We start from the raw sequence: 17917 nt of genomic DNA, 5'->3' as shown, positions 1-17917 counted from the left end.
ATGAAACTAACACACACTGAGTTCAATCTGCAACCTTCGATCTGCAGACTCTTCAATCTATAGGCAGACCGAAAAATAAAGTTTTTTTGCTCGACTTCAAGTTCTTAGAGTTCTCAACGGATCCTCTCCCTATATATATATATATATATATATATATATATATATATATATATATATATATATATATATATATATATATATATATATATATATGTTATAATTCAGTAGGCTTATAACTACCTTTAATGGTTATAAGAACAAAGAGAGAAAAAGAGAGAAGAAGGAGAGAAGAAATATTGATATTGATATTTCAAGAGAAATGGTGCACCTTAAATGGTTACCATACATATCTATTTATAGTATAAAATATTACTATGCAAGAAATATAATAATAATAAAATTAACATCCAATCTAGATATTTTATAACACAATCTAGATATTTTATAACACTCCCCCTTGGATGACAATTTTATTAGAGAATAACTAGTACTGCCTCGTTAAAAACCTTGCTAAAGAAAACTCATTGGGATAAAACTTTAGCTAAGGGAAAAAGAGTGCAGCATAAAGTTGACTCCTCCTCAAGTAGGCAACGCCTGAGTTGTTACATCTTCTGAACATGCCTCATGCCAATATTATGAACGTGTGTTCTGAAAATAGCAGTTAGCAGTGCTTTGGTATAAAGATCAGCAGAGTTGTTGATTGAACGTATCTCATTTTAATCTGGTTGTCTTTTACGATATCTTAAGTATATGAGAAAAATCTGAGGTTTTCATCTGAAACTGTATCATCTAAATCTTTTTTGTACAAGTTTGGCCCTCGTGATTTGTCTACAGTCTCCTTCATGGTTTGTTCAAACCGTTGTTTCAGTTCCTATTCCCTTTCAGTCTTTTTCTGAGCCTTACCAATATACCATTCTTTTCCATCAAACTTATGACCGTTAAGACCGTTTATAGCTTTAGCGCCTCGTCAGCATTTATGTTTTGTTCTGTCATTTTTGATACTCTTCTTTCATTTGTATTATGTAAGCTGTATTATCTTCATAGATAGTTGTTACGCTTTTATAGCGTTCTAGTCCACAAGAATCAATAATGATTTGTATCATTGATCTTAACTAAAATCATTCCCGAGTAGCTTCATGTAATGCAATCACTTCGGCATGATTTGATGATGTTGCAACAAGTGTTTGTTTTGAGAACGTCATGATATTGCGGTGCCTCCATTTAGGAATACATATCCAGTTTGAGATTTAGCTTTATGTAGATCGGATAAATAATCTGCATCTGTATAACCAAACAAATCTTGTTTCGAGTTGTTAGAATAAAATAATTATAAATCAGTAGTTCCCCGAAGGTATCAAACTATTTGTTTGATCCCATTCCAATGTCTTTTGGTAGGGGCTGAGCTGAACCTTGTCAACAAATTAACTGCAAAAGAAATGTCAGATCTTGTATAATCTATAAGATACATAAGAACCTCAATTGCACTAAAATATAGAACTTCCGATCTGTTAAAATTTTCATGATCTTCGCAGGGATGAAATAGATCAGTGTCAATATTGAGTGATCTAACAACAATGAGTTTGTCTTTAAAAAAAATGTTTTAAAATCTTTTCGGTATAAGTTGTTTGATGTACAAGTAAACCATTAGGCATATGCTCAATTTGCAATCCAATGTAATATTTGGTTTTTTCAAGATCTTTCATTTCAAAATAATTCTTTAGAAGTTGAATGATTTCATAGATCTCTTTATTTGTTCATATGATGTTAAGAACATTGACATAAAAAACTACGATCTCATATCCGAACATTGTTTTTATAAAACATACGTGCAAAATAAGTTTATATTTATACCCTTTTTTTTTTATCAAGTAGTCATTTAATCGGTTATACCACATACGTCCCGTTTGTATAAACCCACTTAGAAATCTTTGTGATTTAATGGAATATATTCCCTTGGGTTTTACATTAGATGCTTATGATACCTTAACCCTTTAGGTATATTCATATATATCACTATTAAGTGATCCATACAGATAAGTAGTAACAACATTCATGAGATGCATTTAAATAACTACCAGGTTGATTAAGTATCTAATAAGTAATTGTATCCATTACAGGAGGATAATTTTTCCTCCTAATTCATTTCTGGTCTTTGTGGGAAATATTGAGTTACAAGTCTAGTTTTGCCTTGTAACTTCATTTGCACATTTCTTTTCGGATAAAAATTCATTTGTATCCCATACGTTTCACATCTTTAAAAGTGATAACGATTGATCCGAAAACTTTTCTTTTATCGAGCGATTCAAATTCAGCTCTTATTGCTCCTTTCCATTGAGCTCAATCATGTCCATTTTGTATATTCAATGACAGATTTTAGTTCCAGATCATCATCTTTATTCATGATGTCATTGTAACATTATATGAAAATATCTCATAGAGATTTTAGTTTCATTTCGGTTCCATAATATTGCATAATTTATCGCAATTTTAGTATTTACATTTATCAATATCCTCTGCAGAAGGAATATTGATTTGTGGTTCTTCTTGAACACTTTCTCTTACCTCATTATCAGCTGATTTTCTTTTTCGAGGATTTTTATCTTCGGAACCAATTGATCTTCCACGTTTGATGCGTGGCAAAGACTCAACAGTGACATTATTGCCAGCTTTTGGAATTTCAGTTCGAGCTGGAGCATTTATCGCTGGTATATATGATTTAGTCACTTTTTTATATCTGTAAATGCATAAAGTAATTAATTTGCAAGTTCTTGCATATGCATTATTTTTGAACTTTCGTTTCACATTCTTTTGTGCGAGTTCAATATACCTTAATTGATGTTCACATCATGAAGCATCATTTTATTTTTTATTTTTATTTCTCCCCCTAATCTAGGGAACAATGTTTTATTAAAATGACAATCAGCAAAACGTGCTGTAAAAACATCACCCATCATGGGTTCAATATATCTTATGATTGAAGATGTTTTATATCCAAAATATATTATCATCTTACTTTGAAGAACCATTTTATTGTGTTGTGGTGATACAATTGGAACATACACTGCACAACCAATGTTTTAAGGTAGAAAATATTTGGCTCTTGGCCAAAATCAAGTATTAAGTGAAAATATTTACGACTTCCACATGGTATAATGCGAATTAATGTCGCAGCATGTAAATTTACATGTCCACATATAAATATTGAGAGATTTGTACTCATTATCAATTGTCTAGTTATTAGCTGTAAGCGTTTATCTATTGATTCAGCTAAACCAATTTTGTGTATGCACATGAGCAACTGGATGTTCAACAACAATCCATGTAGATATATAATGATCATTAAATGCTTGAGATGTTAACTCACCAGCATTATCAAGTCTCATCCTTTTAATGGTGTAATCAGAATAATGTGTTCTCAATTTAATAATTTGTGCAAGAAACTTTGCAAATGCCATATTACGGCTTGATAACATACAAATATGAGACCATCCGCTAGATGCGTCTATTAGAACCATGAAATATCAAAATGGTTCACATGATGGATGAATTGGTTCATATATCTTATCTTGAATTCTTTCAAGAAACATTTGTGATTCTTTTTCACAATATACTTTTCATTAATCACCATATGTGCTTTCCATTAATCACCATATGTGTTTTTTTTTTTTTTTATAAATCACCATATGTGTTTTTTTTTTTTTTTTATCATATATCCTTTTCACCATATACGCTTTTAATCATATGCGCTGTGTTTTTCACCATATGCGCTTTTAATCATATGCGATTTTCATCATATGCGTTGTGCTTTTCATCATATTCGCTTTTTATCATATGCGCTTATCATATGCGATGCGCTTTTTATCATATGCGCTTTTTTATGTGAATAGTAAATTAATTAATTTCGTTTTACTATTCATATGAATTAATTTAGATTTACTATTTTGTTAATTGAGTAATATATATATACATCATATACTTGTGACTCCGAAGGCTCAAATGAATTTGACCATATAGTTATACGTTGTACCTTGCACATTAATTTTCAGTAGAAGCTTTAGATGCATATTATTTTCAGTAGAAGCTTTAGATGCACTTTTTTTTTAATCACCAAATACCACAAACACTTTGTTTGCGTTTGTTCATAGTCATCAATGAAAACCATTTTCTTTAATTTTATTTTATACAATAAAATTAACGCATCATTATTCTTTTCAAAAACAATAATCTATTGTTATTGTTCACTTGTGCCATGTTTAACAACAAAAGTCAACAACCTCTGTCTTGTTTGTTGTGGCAACCAAAAACAACCTTTGCTTTTGTTACCGAGAATCCAAGACCAAAAAACAATTAATTTTAATTAATCTTTTATCAAAACCATAAATGATTTTATTGATCTACGTTGATATGGCCATAAAGAATTGACGGCTGACCTACTTTTGTAAGTGTATTTCGGCTATCATCCCGAAAACGCACAACGACCTTTTTTTTTTTTTATGAACTATTTGTTTCATATCTAGCTTAGGCAATTATTGTGAACATTTGGTCCCTATAAGAGCATTTATTTTTTAGACTTTTAGTTGATTTGTACTTGTCACAATTAGGGATAGCACCCGCGGGTCGTGGATGCGGATCCATTGGATCCATCACCCGTACCCGCAGATTTTTTTTAAGAGACATCCAATTGAACCCTTGTTCGTTGAAACAATTTGACTATATTTTTACTCCCCATTATTAAACGGGCCATTTTGATGCACACTCTTAAAAAAATAATTTGTTTTTTAAGTTTTATTATTCAACCTCCTTTTTTCAACGGTCACGTTTTTAACAAAACATTTGACAAGTTTGGAAAAAAGTTTTTTATTGATTATCATCAAAAGTTTTTTATTGTCACTCTACTGGATGGAATTATGGCATACAACCAAAATTGCAACCCAACACTACATAAGAACAAAAAGGTTGTTTTTAATTAACATATGTATATGTGTTAAACTCGGAATAATAATAACTTATTTTAGAAAATTAACATAAGACATGTTGAAACATTTTTGTCACATTTAGCTCATCAAGTCTAATACTTATCATTGATAGATTTTATCACGTCTAGGAGATGTTTACTTTTTTCTTGTATTAAGTCCTACTTTCATTTACCTTTGTTTGGAAAAAAGTTTTTTTTTTTACTTTGCTTTCCCCCTTTCTGTAAAACTCATTTAAACACTTTCTTTGTTGTTTTTTTTTTTCTTAAAAAAACTTCCTTTTTTTTACGTTACCCGTAAATTATAAATATATAAAAAAAACTTTTTGTTTAAAATTTTTTTCTAGTTTTTAAAAGGCCACTTGACCAATTTTTTAATTCTTTCACAACACCTGATATCGTGATCGTGACCTTTCACCAAAGCAAGAGATATTCTTGATAAACTAAACACGGACTCGTGTTTGAAATTGTCGGCCACAAAAAAAATTCATTTGATAAAAGTATATATTTTTTTTTTAGTTATAGAAGGAGACCACTTCATTTTCAATACTTCATTTTTGACAAAAAACTATTCCATTTTACCATCCCTTTTTTTTCTTACTTTAACTTTTAAGATATACTTTTAATAAAAATACAAACTACTTTTTCTTATTTTAACTTTTAAGATTTACTTTTAATAAAAATACAAACTACTTTTTGTATTTTAACTTTTAAGATTTACTTTTAATAAAAGTACAAACTACTTTTTCTTATTTTAACTTTTAAGATTTACTTTTAATAAAAATACAAACTATTTTTTTATTTTAACTTTTAAAATTATAAATTTAAGAATAAACATTAGTATGCATGAAATAAATAATGATTAATTGCATAAGTAATCATAAATGTTAGATAACATATAAAGACCCCGTCGTATTCGTATTGATCGGAATTAATCTCGACCCATGGTACCGTGTTGTCAAATGACGTGTTGCGTACATAAAGTACCGTGTTGTCAAATGACGTGTTGCGTACAATCATGAGGTCTTATTAACATAAATATAAATGTTAGTGAAGTTAATAAGAGTTAGATTACAGAAAATATAATTCAGGTGGTATAACCGACCATATATAACTTAAATAACATAAATATAAATGTTAGTGAAGTTAGTAAAAGTTAGATTACAGAAATATAATTCAGGTGGTATAACCGACCATATATAACTTAAATAACATAAATATAAATGTTAGTAGTCCAAAATTTGATATATTCGAGTCTGAAAATTATTAATAATTTCATACCTTGATTAGTGATTCGTGATCGTTTGAGATATCTTTTAATTACACTAAGCTTTTCGTGCTGATAACGTGTTATAATTCAGTAGGCTTATAACTACCTTTAATGGTTATAAGAACAAAGAGAGAAAAAGAGAGAAGAAGGAGAGAAGAAATATTGATATTGATATTTCAAGAGAAATGGTGCACCTTAAATGGTTACCATACATGTCTATTTATAGTATAAAATATTACTATGCAAGAAATATAATAATAATAAAATTAACATCCAATCTAGATATTTTATAACACAATCTAGATATTTTATAACAATATATATATATATATATATATATATATATATATATATATATATATATATATATATATATATATATATATATATATATATATCGTTCGTGTAAAAAACTCAATCTAAACCCTAAACCCTAAAATCTAAACCCTAAACCGTAAAATCTAAACCCTAAACTTAATTTGAAGAAAATTGATGTAGAACGAGTGTAGAACATGTCGTTCTACAAAAATTGTAGATACAAAGCAAATGCATCTCAAATTTGTAGAATTGTTCGAATTGCTCAAAAATTGTTCGACCTTCTCTATTTTTTGTTCGAATTAGAAAGGTAGAACGAAGAATTGTTCGAATTACCCCAATTTTGTTCGAATATTAAAATGTAGAACCAAGTCTGTAAAACAAATTGTTTGACTAGACCCATTTTTTGTTCGCCCGCCATTTTTTTCTCAACTTCCGAGTTCTCAGGGTTCTCACTCCAAAAAAGTTCTCATTTGATCTCTGGACTATATATATATATATATATATATATATATATATATATATATATATATATGTGTGTGTGTGTGTGTGTGTGTGTGTGTGTGTGTGTGTGGAGAGGATCCAGTGAGAACTTTTTTAGTGTGAGAACTCTAGGAACTCCAAATACACTCCAAATACACTGAAATTCTAGCAAAAAAATTGGCTGGGCGAGCAAAAAAAGGAAATTCGAGCAAAAATAAAAAACACGGACAAATAAAAAAATCATAGTCGAGCAAATTTTTTTTTTTCGAATTTCAAAAATGTAGAACACATTTTTGTTCGACTATCATGTGTTCTACATTTTTTTGTTCGAATTTCAAAAATGTAGAACACATTTTTGTTCGCCCGCCTTATTTTTTGTTCGACTATCAATTTTTTGTTCGCCCGCCTTTTTTTTGTTCGAATTTCAAAAATGTAGAACACATTTTTGTTCGACTATCATGTGTTCTACATTTTTTTGTTCGAATTTCAAAAATGTAGAACACATTTTTGTTCGCCCGCCTTATTTTTTGTTCGACTATCAATTTTTTGTTCGCCCGCCTTTTTTTTGTTCGAATTTCAAAAATGTAGAACACATTTTTGTTCGACTATCATGTGTTCTACATTTTTTTGTTCGAATTTCAAAAATGTAGAACACATTTTTGTTCGCCCGCCTTTTTTTGTTCGACTATCAATTTTTTGTTCGCCCGCTTTTTTTTGCTCGAATTTCCCCATTTTTGCTCGAATTCGTTGTTTTTTGCTTGCGCGCCACTTTTTTATCGAATTTCAGTGTATTTTGGGAGTTTCTCAGGTTCTCACATCAAAAAAGTTCTCATTTGATCCCTCTACTATATATATTTGTTTACATCTATAATTTATTTGTTTCAATTCATGGATACAAGCGAGTGAAACCAGATATTTACACGTTGATGATTAATATTATTGACGATTGTCTGCATTCATATATTTTATTTGAATTACATTGTGACCAAATTCCAATGTTTCATTCACACTTATTCAATAACTACTTTCATTGTTCAGTGTTTCAATTCTTCTTAGTTAATTGCTAAAATCTGTATTTTTCATATAAATCCGATATGTATGTGTAATGTGTATTTCACTACTACTTTTCGGCACATTAAGACGTGTTAAAAATGCTTTTTAGACGTGTTGAACAACACGTCTACATGTGACAGCTTCAATTGGTGTTCCTCATTTTTTTTATCAATTAGACGCGGGAACACGTCTAATTGATTAAATTAACACGTCTAATTGATTAAAGACACGTCTAATTGATTAAAATAACACGTCTAATTGATTAAATTAGACGTGTTTCCGGTGTCAACATGTATCAATTAGACGTGTTCCTGGTAAATGTTAACCCTGATTAAATTCTCAAATATTTCAAATTATACCCACCAAAATCTCAAATATTTCAAATAATACCCACCAAATATCAAAATGCACCATATATAACAAATTAAATTTACTACAAAATCAAACTATATATAAATATCTTTAAAGTATTTACAAAAAAAGTCATAAACTTAATTTACAATGGAACTCTCAAAAAAAGTCATAAACTTAATTTACAATGGAACTCTAGCAGCCGCAGTCTAACAAGTCAACATCTTCCAGAATTCTGCAACTCATCAATCTCAACACCTGAACAATTAAGTACATCTTTAAAATTTATAGTTAGGGTTTATATTACTTTAAGTACATCTTTAAAATTTATATTTAGGGTTTATATTACTTCAACTCGATCATTCTTAACATATGTATTCTTAATATCCAAAATATAAGTTTGATTCCTTCTTATAGCATACAATGGTTAGTTTTGTAGCTGGTACTGATGCGAAACTGGTCGGTCCTTGCTAAACGAACCAGCGCAGTATTATAACCAATCTACTTTAAACACTTAAACATATATATATATATCATGAACTCCATATCGAAACCTAAGTGGCTGTCAAACAAAAAAAATAAGCAACTGATAATTAAATATGGTACAAAACTAAAGAAGTACTTACAGAGATACATGGTGTGATTTCAGCGAGTAGCACAATTGTGCACATCAGAATCTGAACGAAAGAACAATAAGAACATGAATATATACTTTGAACCAACCAAATATCATAAAATCAAGGGAACTAATCCTTTATTATAATATAGAAAGGTTGATAATAAATGATAACATACTTGCAAATGACTTTTCACTACATCATAGCGAGATCATCAGCAGGCATAAGCTTTCGAATTTTCATAGTGGTGGCTACTGCAATAATATCATAACCAAACTTAATTTAGAATTACAAAATTAAATATCAACACAAATGAAAGCATCAAGATCACGTTAAACATATTCTAATATAATAGGTAGGCACTGAAGAATATCAAAAACAGAGCCAATGGGTTTATACTTGCACTATTCTGAAAACCATACTTGTCGTTACGAAAACTGTCGCATCTAAATCCAATAGATCAACCAACACAATTTAAGATTAGAAATATTACAATTTTTGCACAACTCATAATGAAAGAAGCAAACCATCCAGGCATAGCCTGAGTGGCCACCAGGACTTCCAATGAAGCAAGAGGTCACGGGTTCGATTCCCTTCAAGGCAAATACCTTGGGGCGAGCTCCATTTAGTGACTGATTGACTAGAGGATGCTTTGCCTGGTAGCGGTGGAGGCCTGGCTTGCCGTTTACCCGGGGTTTACCAACTAGAGGGGAGCCATTATGGCTTGTCGCTAGGGGGTTCCTCGTAAAAAAAAAATAAAATAAAATAATGAAAGAAGCATGGTTGCATCAAAAACGTTGGCTTGCCATAATTCATCATCACGATTGTGCAAACTACATGTAAACACATTATAAACGAATTCAAATCGGACTGATTAAGCAAAATAATTCAACATATCACAAAATCTAATTTTTAAAACTGAATCACATACCAGAGCACTCGTAAGGGTTTCAGGTCACCATCTCGAGACCAAGAGCAAAACCCTAAGACTGTCAATTAGCGTCGATGGTGTTCGTTGTTCGTAGCCACTACAATTAACGAAATGAAAGGGCGAAATAACCACAAATCAAGTAATAATCAAACCCTAAAGTTGACCTAGAATCTAGTTTGACCCCAAAGTCAGGAAATATGTTTGCCACGATTAAATTTTATGTAATCGTATGTTCTTTGTCATCTGTGTCGGTTTAGTTTTCTAGGGTTTATGGGAAGAAGACGATTAAATTGACGAAGTGTAATTTAGTGTGGATACCTGAATTTCTGAGTTGTTCGTTCTTCAGTGACCGTTGAACACCGCTTTAATTCTGATAACCCTAATTTTTTGTTGATGTTGATGATAATATGAAGAGGAAGAAAGATGATGAAGGTGAGCAAGGGTTGTGTGAATATCTTTTGAAATGGGTTCATCTGTTGGGCATGGTAGAACCGTAGCTGTTCATGGGCTGGGTATAGAAGCGAAATGGTTTTAATTTTAACAGTAATTAATTTGAGGATAGATAGATAGATAGATAAATTGGGGCACAAAGTGAGTAGGTATTTCCATGGCAAAGGATTTGATGATGCCAAATAGTTGTTAATGTGGTTAATTTTGTTAATTAAACGTGTTCCTGGTAACTTATATAGACGTATCCCAATTAGACGTGTTCATCTAACTAATTAAACGTGTTAATGGTTAAATTTATTAGACGTACTGTCAATTAGACGTGTTCCTGGTAAAACTTATTAGACGTGTTGTCAATTAGACGTGTTCCTTGTCAAACTTATTAGACGTGGTTACCAATTAGAGGTGTTATACTTATTTAGACGTGTTGCAAGTTTCTAATTAGTCGTGTTCCTACTATTATTTAGACGTGTTCCGTTATTTTTAGGATTATAATGTTTATTAGATGTGTTCCTGGGGTTTAATTAGACGTGTTAAGTGTCGAATACGTCTATACAGTGGCGTAGCTACAGCTTAGCTTGAGGGGTCAATTGACACCACTCAATATTTGTGTAGGCTAGTAAGTTTAATTACAGTGTAAAAATTTCTAGACTCTACTAATATGACCCCATCCCATTTATTGATGAACCCACTTATTCAGATGAATTTAGCGGTTAAGAATTGAAAACCTTTTATATATATATCACTACTCTGTATTATATACAAGCCCAATTAACATTCAAATCAAATGCACAACCCAATTAACATGAATTGATACATTAGATAATATTAAAGTCACATAATCATTCCTGATGCACGTATACATATTTCTTAAATCATCTCCAATTTATTTATTTATTTATTTGTTTATCGCAACAGAGGCATCATTGAGTTTCGTAAACACTTAGAAGGTAATTATTATATATTTATTAATCGTTTTTCCTTATTTATAGTATTAGGGTCTATTGAATTTGTGTTTTATGCTTATATTAATTTGATAATTTCAATTTGTATCAATTATTATGTGTTGTTTATTCGATGTATTTGTACATTCCATTTAACATATTTTGCGCATAAATTTCTCAATCTAGTTCAAGGTTGAAAAAGACGCGAGACGGGGTCGAAACGGACGTCGACTTTGACCAATTTTAATAGAATTTTCGACTTTTGACCGGCATTGACCCGACCTTTCCTGTATTTGACCCGACTTTTGACCTGGCTCCGCCACTGCGTCTATATGAGGGGCATTAAATGAGTCAAAATGTAGTAGTGTTTTATAATGTTGTTTAATGATTCAAGGGAAAGGGTGATTGCACTCATCATATTTGACAGAGGACTGAGGAAGTACATCTTAATAATCTACTTTAATTGTTAACTTTCACATTACAATATGTGTTTGTGTTTTAATGACTACTGTTATGTTATTGTTATGATTTAGGCATGCACTGATATTTTTGTATAAGCTTATATGTTCTTGCTGGAAGATATTATGTTTTCAGATTATATGCTTATGTAGACACTTTTTTTTTTTTTACGGCCAACTTATGTAAACACTTTATTAGGCATTAACATATAGATATGCAGTAGACATGTATTCTACAAGGTATGATTTCTCAATCACTTGCACAAGTATGGTTTTAGTCGTTTATGAAATGGTAAGTTCGTGTTTAGTTCTATAGATATAGTTCAGGTTGCATTATTATTTATGTTTCAAATATGCTGTTGTTTTTAGTGTTAGCAGATATTTCATTAGGGCCTGCGAGCCCATGTTCTAGTACATTCTAATGTTGGGCCTGCGTGCCTCTTAGCCTAGGTCATATATCTATTTAATGTACTGTATCCCTCAGTTGTCAAGCGATCAATACAAATCAACATCCACGTTAACATGGTATCAGACAAATCAAAAACCCTAAATCCCTAAAACACGCTCCTACTGCTGCTGCTTCCTGCCGATCTTCATCTCTTCCTCCAATCGACCCTCTCATGGCACCCTCCAACAAATACGATAAAATCTACACCGTGACATCGGTTCATCATCTCATTCCTATTAAGCTTGATCTTGCCAAACTCAACTACACACATTGGAGTACTCTCTTTAGTACTCACTGCCACGCCTTTAATGTCCATAGCTTTCTTGAAGCCGCCTCAACCACAGATCCACCCGATGAAGAAACACGCAACGCTGACGCGGTGGTGCTCAGTTGGATCTTCCTAACAATCTCGGAACCCCTACTTGAACGGGTTCTAAACATGCAACCCAAAACATCCCATGATGCTTGGGAATTTCTCAAAAAGATTTTTCATGATAATAAACGCTCCAAGATCGTTGAGCTCACAGCAGAACTTCGCTCACTACACAACGGAGATCTCACCGCTGAGCAATATTTTCGGAAGGTAGAATCCATCTCCGCACTTTTAAGCAACCTTGGTTCCACCATCAAAGATGAAGAACTCGTTACTTATGCAATAAATGGGTTAAATGATCGATTTCCTCACGCACAACACATCATCATTCATAGTGATCCCTTTCCAAACTTTGAGACGGTTCGTTCCGTGATCACCTTAGAAGAAATGCAGTTAACACGCAAAAACCGCATCACCACCGAATCTCAGGGGACACCATCTGCCCCTACGGTTCTCGTTGCTCAGACCACTCCTCCAAGCACTATCACGCCACGCCTGCCTTCTACTCCCGAAGTCTATCGCAATTTTAATCGCGGGCACTGTCGATTCGCGGACAAATGTCGATACTTACATCACTCAACACCACGCACACCAACTCCTACTATCTCTTCTCGCCCTAATGGCAACAACCAGGCTCGCCTTCTGGAGATCATTGCAGCCCAACAACAGCTATTACTCCAACAGGGCCACTCACGGGCCAGTTTCACACCTGCGGCCCAACTTGACTTCCGGCCTTATACCCCCTTGCACACATGAACGGCCCACCTGGCTTTCCTGCTCCTAGTCCACAAGCATATTATGTTGGGCCTGCTTCGTATGACATACAATGCGGGCCTGCTTATACCTACATCCCATCGCAAGTTGGCCTAACACTCCTCAGCCCACCTACGGTTTTAACAGCTCACCAGGTGCTATGGGAACTGCTCACTCTGCTTCTGTTTCCAACAATGGATCAAATTCACAGGCCACCATGCAACATCCTAGCCACGAAACAAATTTACCTCAGGCGTTTAGCACACCATGACACTCCAGGATTTCGGTAACACAGTATGGCACATGGACACGGGTGCCTCCACCCATCTCTCCTCTAGTATTAATACTCTAAGTAGCATTTTTAATTACTGTATGTACCCTTCGGTCACCATAGGCGACGGGAACACAATTCCCGTTACCAATACCGGTAATTGCGCGTTGCCTAACCCTAACCTGCCACTGTACCTTTCAAACGTTCTTGTTACCCCTAATATTGTTAAAAATCTTATTTCCGTTCGTCGCTTTACCCGTGATAATAATGTATCTGTTTGTTTTTACGAGTTTGGTTTTTCTATGAAGGATTACCCGACTCAATGCCTACTCCTCCGATGTGACAGCGCCGGAGAACTCTATCCATTTGCAACTCAGTCAACTCCGCATGCTCTCCTCACTACTTCAACAACCTGGCATCAACGTCTCGGACACCCTAGTGTTGAATCTTTCGTCGTCTTGTTTCTAATAATTCTATTTTGTGTAATAAAACGAAGTCTCCCGAGTTCTGCCATGCATGTCAACTTGGCAAACACGTGAGACTTCCATTCAGTAGTTCTACTTCGCAAGTTAATTTCGCATTTGAGTCTTAGTGGTTTTAAATATTATGTACTGTTCTTGGATCACTATTCGCATTATTTATGGGTGTTCCCCCTATGTAACAAATCTGATGTATTCAATATATTCGTTCAATTTCGCGCCTTTGTAAAAACACAATTTAACACCGAAATTAAATCTTTCCAATGTGACCAAGGTGGTGAATTTGATAACACACCTCTTCAGTAACTATTTAAAACTGATGGTATCTAACTCCGACTTTCGTGCACTCAAACCTCCCAACAAAACAGAAAATTCGAGCGAATGATCCGCACCATCAATAACCTCATACGCACTCTCCTTTTTCAAGCCAAACTTCCTCCCTCATATTGGACAGAGGCACTTCACATGGCCGCCTATCTTCTAAACCTCCTACCCTCCTCCACAATAAACTACGATACTCCCCACACACGACTCTACAAAACTCAACCTCACTACTTCTCACTTCGTGTTTTTGGTTGTCTCTGCTACCCACACTTGAATACCACCAATAAACTCGCTCCCCGTTCTACTCCATGCCTCTTTCTTGGCTACCCCACTAATCATCGCGGATATCGATGTCTTGATCTCTCTACCAACAAGGTCATCCTTTCTCGACATGTTACCTTTCATGAAGACATCTTTCCCTATGGATCCTCGTTACCCTCTACCAATACACCCCCCAATACCAACTCCTACGATTTCCTTGATCCACCTCCTAACCACTTCTCCCGCAGCTTTTCCACCACATCTACACCCTCTCCTCCACCATCACCTCCCCTACAACATCCTCCTCGCCACCACCAGCTCCACCTACTACATCACCATCCCCTCCCCCACAATAACCTCAACCTACCACCACTGTCAACCCGACTAACTCGACTCATCCTATGGTTACTCGTCATCGTGCAGTTACCACTAAACTCGTTCAACGCCTTAACCTCCACGTGTCAACCATCTCACCTATCCCTACATCTTACCCTCTTACGTTCAAAGACCCCAATTGGCAACATGCAATGACCGAAGAGTATAATGCCTTAATTAACAATGGTACTTGGACACTTGTGCCACGCCCATCGGACACGAACATAGTTTGCTCCATGTGGCTCTTCAAGCACAAGTTTAATGCTGATGGCACCCTCAATAGGTATAAGGCTCGACTCGTTTCTAATGGTCGTAGTCAACAGGTGGGAATCGATTGTGACGAGACTTTTAGTCCGGTAGTTAAACCGGCCACCATTCGGACTGTTCTCAGCCTTGCCATCTCTCGACAATGGTCGATTCATCAGCTAGATGTCAAGAATGCTTTCCTTCATGGTCATCTCTCTGAGACTGTCTACATGCATCAGCCTCCGGGCTTCCGCGATCCATCTCGACCCGATCATGTGTGTCTTCTGCAGAAATCCCTATACGGATTAAAGCAAGCCCCACGTGCTTGGTACCAGAGGTTTGATAGCTATGCCCAGCGAGTCGGATTTCAGCAGAGTTGATGTGACACGTCTCTTTTCATTTATCGACATGGCACTCAGACTGCATATCTCCTTCTATATGTAGATGACATCATTCTTACTGCATCTGAGTTTCTTCAGCAGGTCATTACCTCACTTCACCATGAGTTCTCCATGACAGACTTGGGTCCTCTGAATTACTTTCTCGGCATCTCGGTCACACATAACTCTTCGGGTATGTTCCTCTCACAGAAGAAGTATGCTATTGAGATTCTTGAACGCGCAGACATGGTAGGATGGCAGCCGAGCAGGACCCCGGTTGAAACTACCTCCAAGCTGAACTCTTTGGGTCCTCCGATTGCTAATCCGACCCTGTATCGTAGCCTTTCTGGGGCCCTTCAGTATCTCACGTTCACTAGACCTGACATAACCTATGCAGTTCAGCAGATTTGTCTCTTCATGCATGACCCTCGAGAGCAGCATTTTTCCACACTTAAGCGGATTCTTCGATACATTCAGGGCACCCTAGACCTTGGCCTCCAGCTTTTCGCATCATCCACCTCGTTGTTGACAGCTTACTCTAATGCTGACTGGGCTGGGTGCCCTAGTACACGACGCTCGACCTCTGGCTACTGTGTCTTTTTGGGTAATAACCTACTTTCATGGTCTTCGAAACGTCAATTGACGCCGTCTCGATCCAGTGTCGAAGCAGAATATCGTGGGGTTGCTAACGCCGTTGCTGAAACCTGTTGGCTTCGGAACTTGCTTCGTGAGCTTCACTGTCCTTTATTTGCTGCCACACTCACTTATTGTGACAACGTGAGTGCGGTCTACATGTATGGTAATCCTGTTCAACACCAACGTACGAAACACATAGAGATTGACATTCATTTTGTGCGGGATCTTGTCACGAAAGGCGAGGTTCGTGTCCTTCACGTCCCGTCTCGATATCAGTATGCTGACATCTTCACCAAAGGTCTTCCTGCCATCCTGTTTGATGAGTTCCGGTCCAGTTTGAGCGTCCGTCATCCTCCCACTCTCCAACTGCGGGGGGCTGTTAGCAGATATTTCATTAGGGCCTGCGAGCCCATGTTTTCCTATTTAAGGCCTACGAACCCATGTTCTAGTACATTCTAATGTTGGGCCTGCATGCCTCTTAGCCTAGGTCGTATATCTATTTAATGTACTGTATCCCTCATTTGTCAAGTGATCAATACAAATCAACATCCACGTTAACATTTAGTTCATCTGTTGTTTCAGAAATCAAAGTGGCGAAGATTCAGAAATTTTATAGATTTATACATCATCGTTATATCTGACGAACAAATCGTTGAAGAATTCCGTGCACACTGGAATGCCAAGTCATGAAGGTGAAGGGTTCTGTAAATTTGACATTTAACTTTTTTTTTAAAATATTGTTTAATTTGGTTAATATTTCATGAGAGTAAAATCCTGAAATTTTTAGGGTTCATGTCGAATACATTATCATGGGTGATGGAAGATGCTGATAGTGGAAATTGCCCTTACAAATGTAAGGGTAAGATCTTGACAATTTAATCCCACTAATAAAAATAAATGAAGAATTATAGTATCTTTATTTTGGTGATTTATTAAAATTAAAATTGTTTTAAAAAATGCCTACAGATTTGGCAAGATTTGTGGGTATAATTATTCTGCTTCTTCTGATAACTCTACTATTATCTTTGCTGAACAAAATAATGCAAGAATCTACTCAAACTTTGCGAGAGAGGTGACTTTATGGGTGGGTGGGTAACATGTCAAATGGGTTATGTTGAAATGTATCAAACTATTAGGTTGGTCGGGTACAATTGACAAGCAACAGTTTTTTTGGTGTCTAATTTTGGACTTCTTATGATAACACCTGATTTTTTAAATATGATTACAATTACAATGTTTGTGTAACTACAACAATACTCCAGAACTCGATATTTTTTGAGTTAGTTACTTATATGCATAATAAATACACTTTTGCAAAACCCCATTTGACACACCGTCTTCTCAGCTAATTCACATATGTAACCCGTTTCAGATGAAACATAACAAACCCAACTCGACACTTTCTCAAACTTGTCCAAATTCACAAGTGTAATGGGTTAATCATGTTCTCATTGGTGTAGGTTCCGTTGATGCTTGGTCTCATAGTAGTGATATTCTAGGTATGAATATGAGAGAAAGAAACTCACTGAT

At 34.9% G+C, this 17917-nt stretch overlaps 1 protein-coding gene and 1 long non-coding RNA gene across 3 annotated transcripts; one reads left to right on the top strand and one right to left on the bottom strand.

Annotated features, from left to right (window-relative positions):
* Nucleotides 1-8604: 8604 nt before the first annotated feature.
* Nucleotides 8605-10515, bottom strand: LOC139855485 (uncharacterized). Of its 2 annotated transcripts, none has more exons than XR_011761462.1 (5): nucleotides 10311-10515; nucleotides 9993-10089; nucleotides 9240-9315; nucleotides 9071-9121; nucleotides 8605-8702 (listed from the first exon to the last, which is right to left on the bottom strand). It is a non-coding gene; the product is annotated as an uncharacterized lncRNA (long non-coding RNA). The 2 variants fall into 2 exon arrangements; XR_011761461.1 differs by having other exon boundaries at nucleotides 8618-8694; nucleotides 9067-9121.
* A 1946-nt stretch (nucleotides 10516-12461) lies between these two features.
* On the top strand, nucleotides 12462-13418 carry LOC139854201 (uncharacterized). The gene has a single exon (XM_071843519.1). It carries the CDS (start codon nucleotides 12462-12464, stop codon nucleotides 13416-13418), a length of 957 nt encoding a protein of 318 aa, XP_071699620.1.
* The last annotated feature ends 4499 nt before the right edge of the window (nucleotides 13419-17917 follow it).

Source organism: Rutidosis leptorrhynchoides, chromosome 6 (assembly GCF_046630445.1).
Source record: "Rutidosis leptorrhynchoides isolate AG116_Rl617_1_P2 chromosome 6, CSIRO_AGI_Rlap_v1, whole genome shotgun sequence".
NCBI lineage: Eukaryota > Viridiplantae > Streptophyta > Magnoliopsida > Asterales > Asteraceae > Rutidosis > Rutidosis leptorrhynchoides.
Note: the sequence above shows the minus strand (reverse complement) of the source record. Positions and strands in the feature narration are given on the sequence as shown.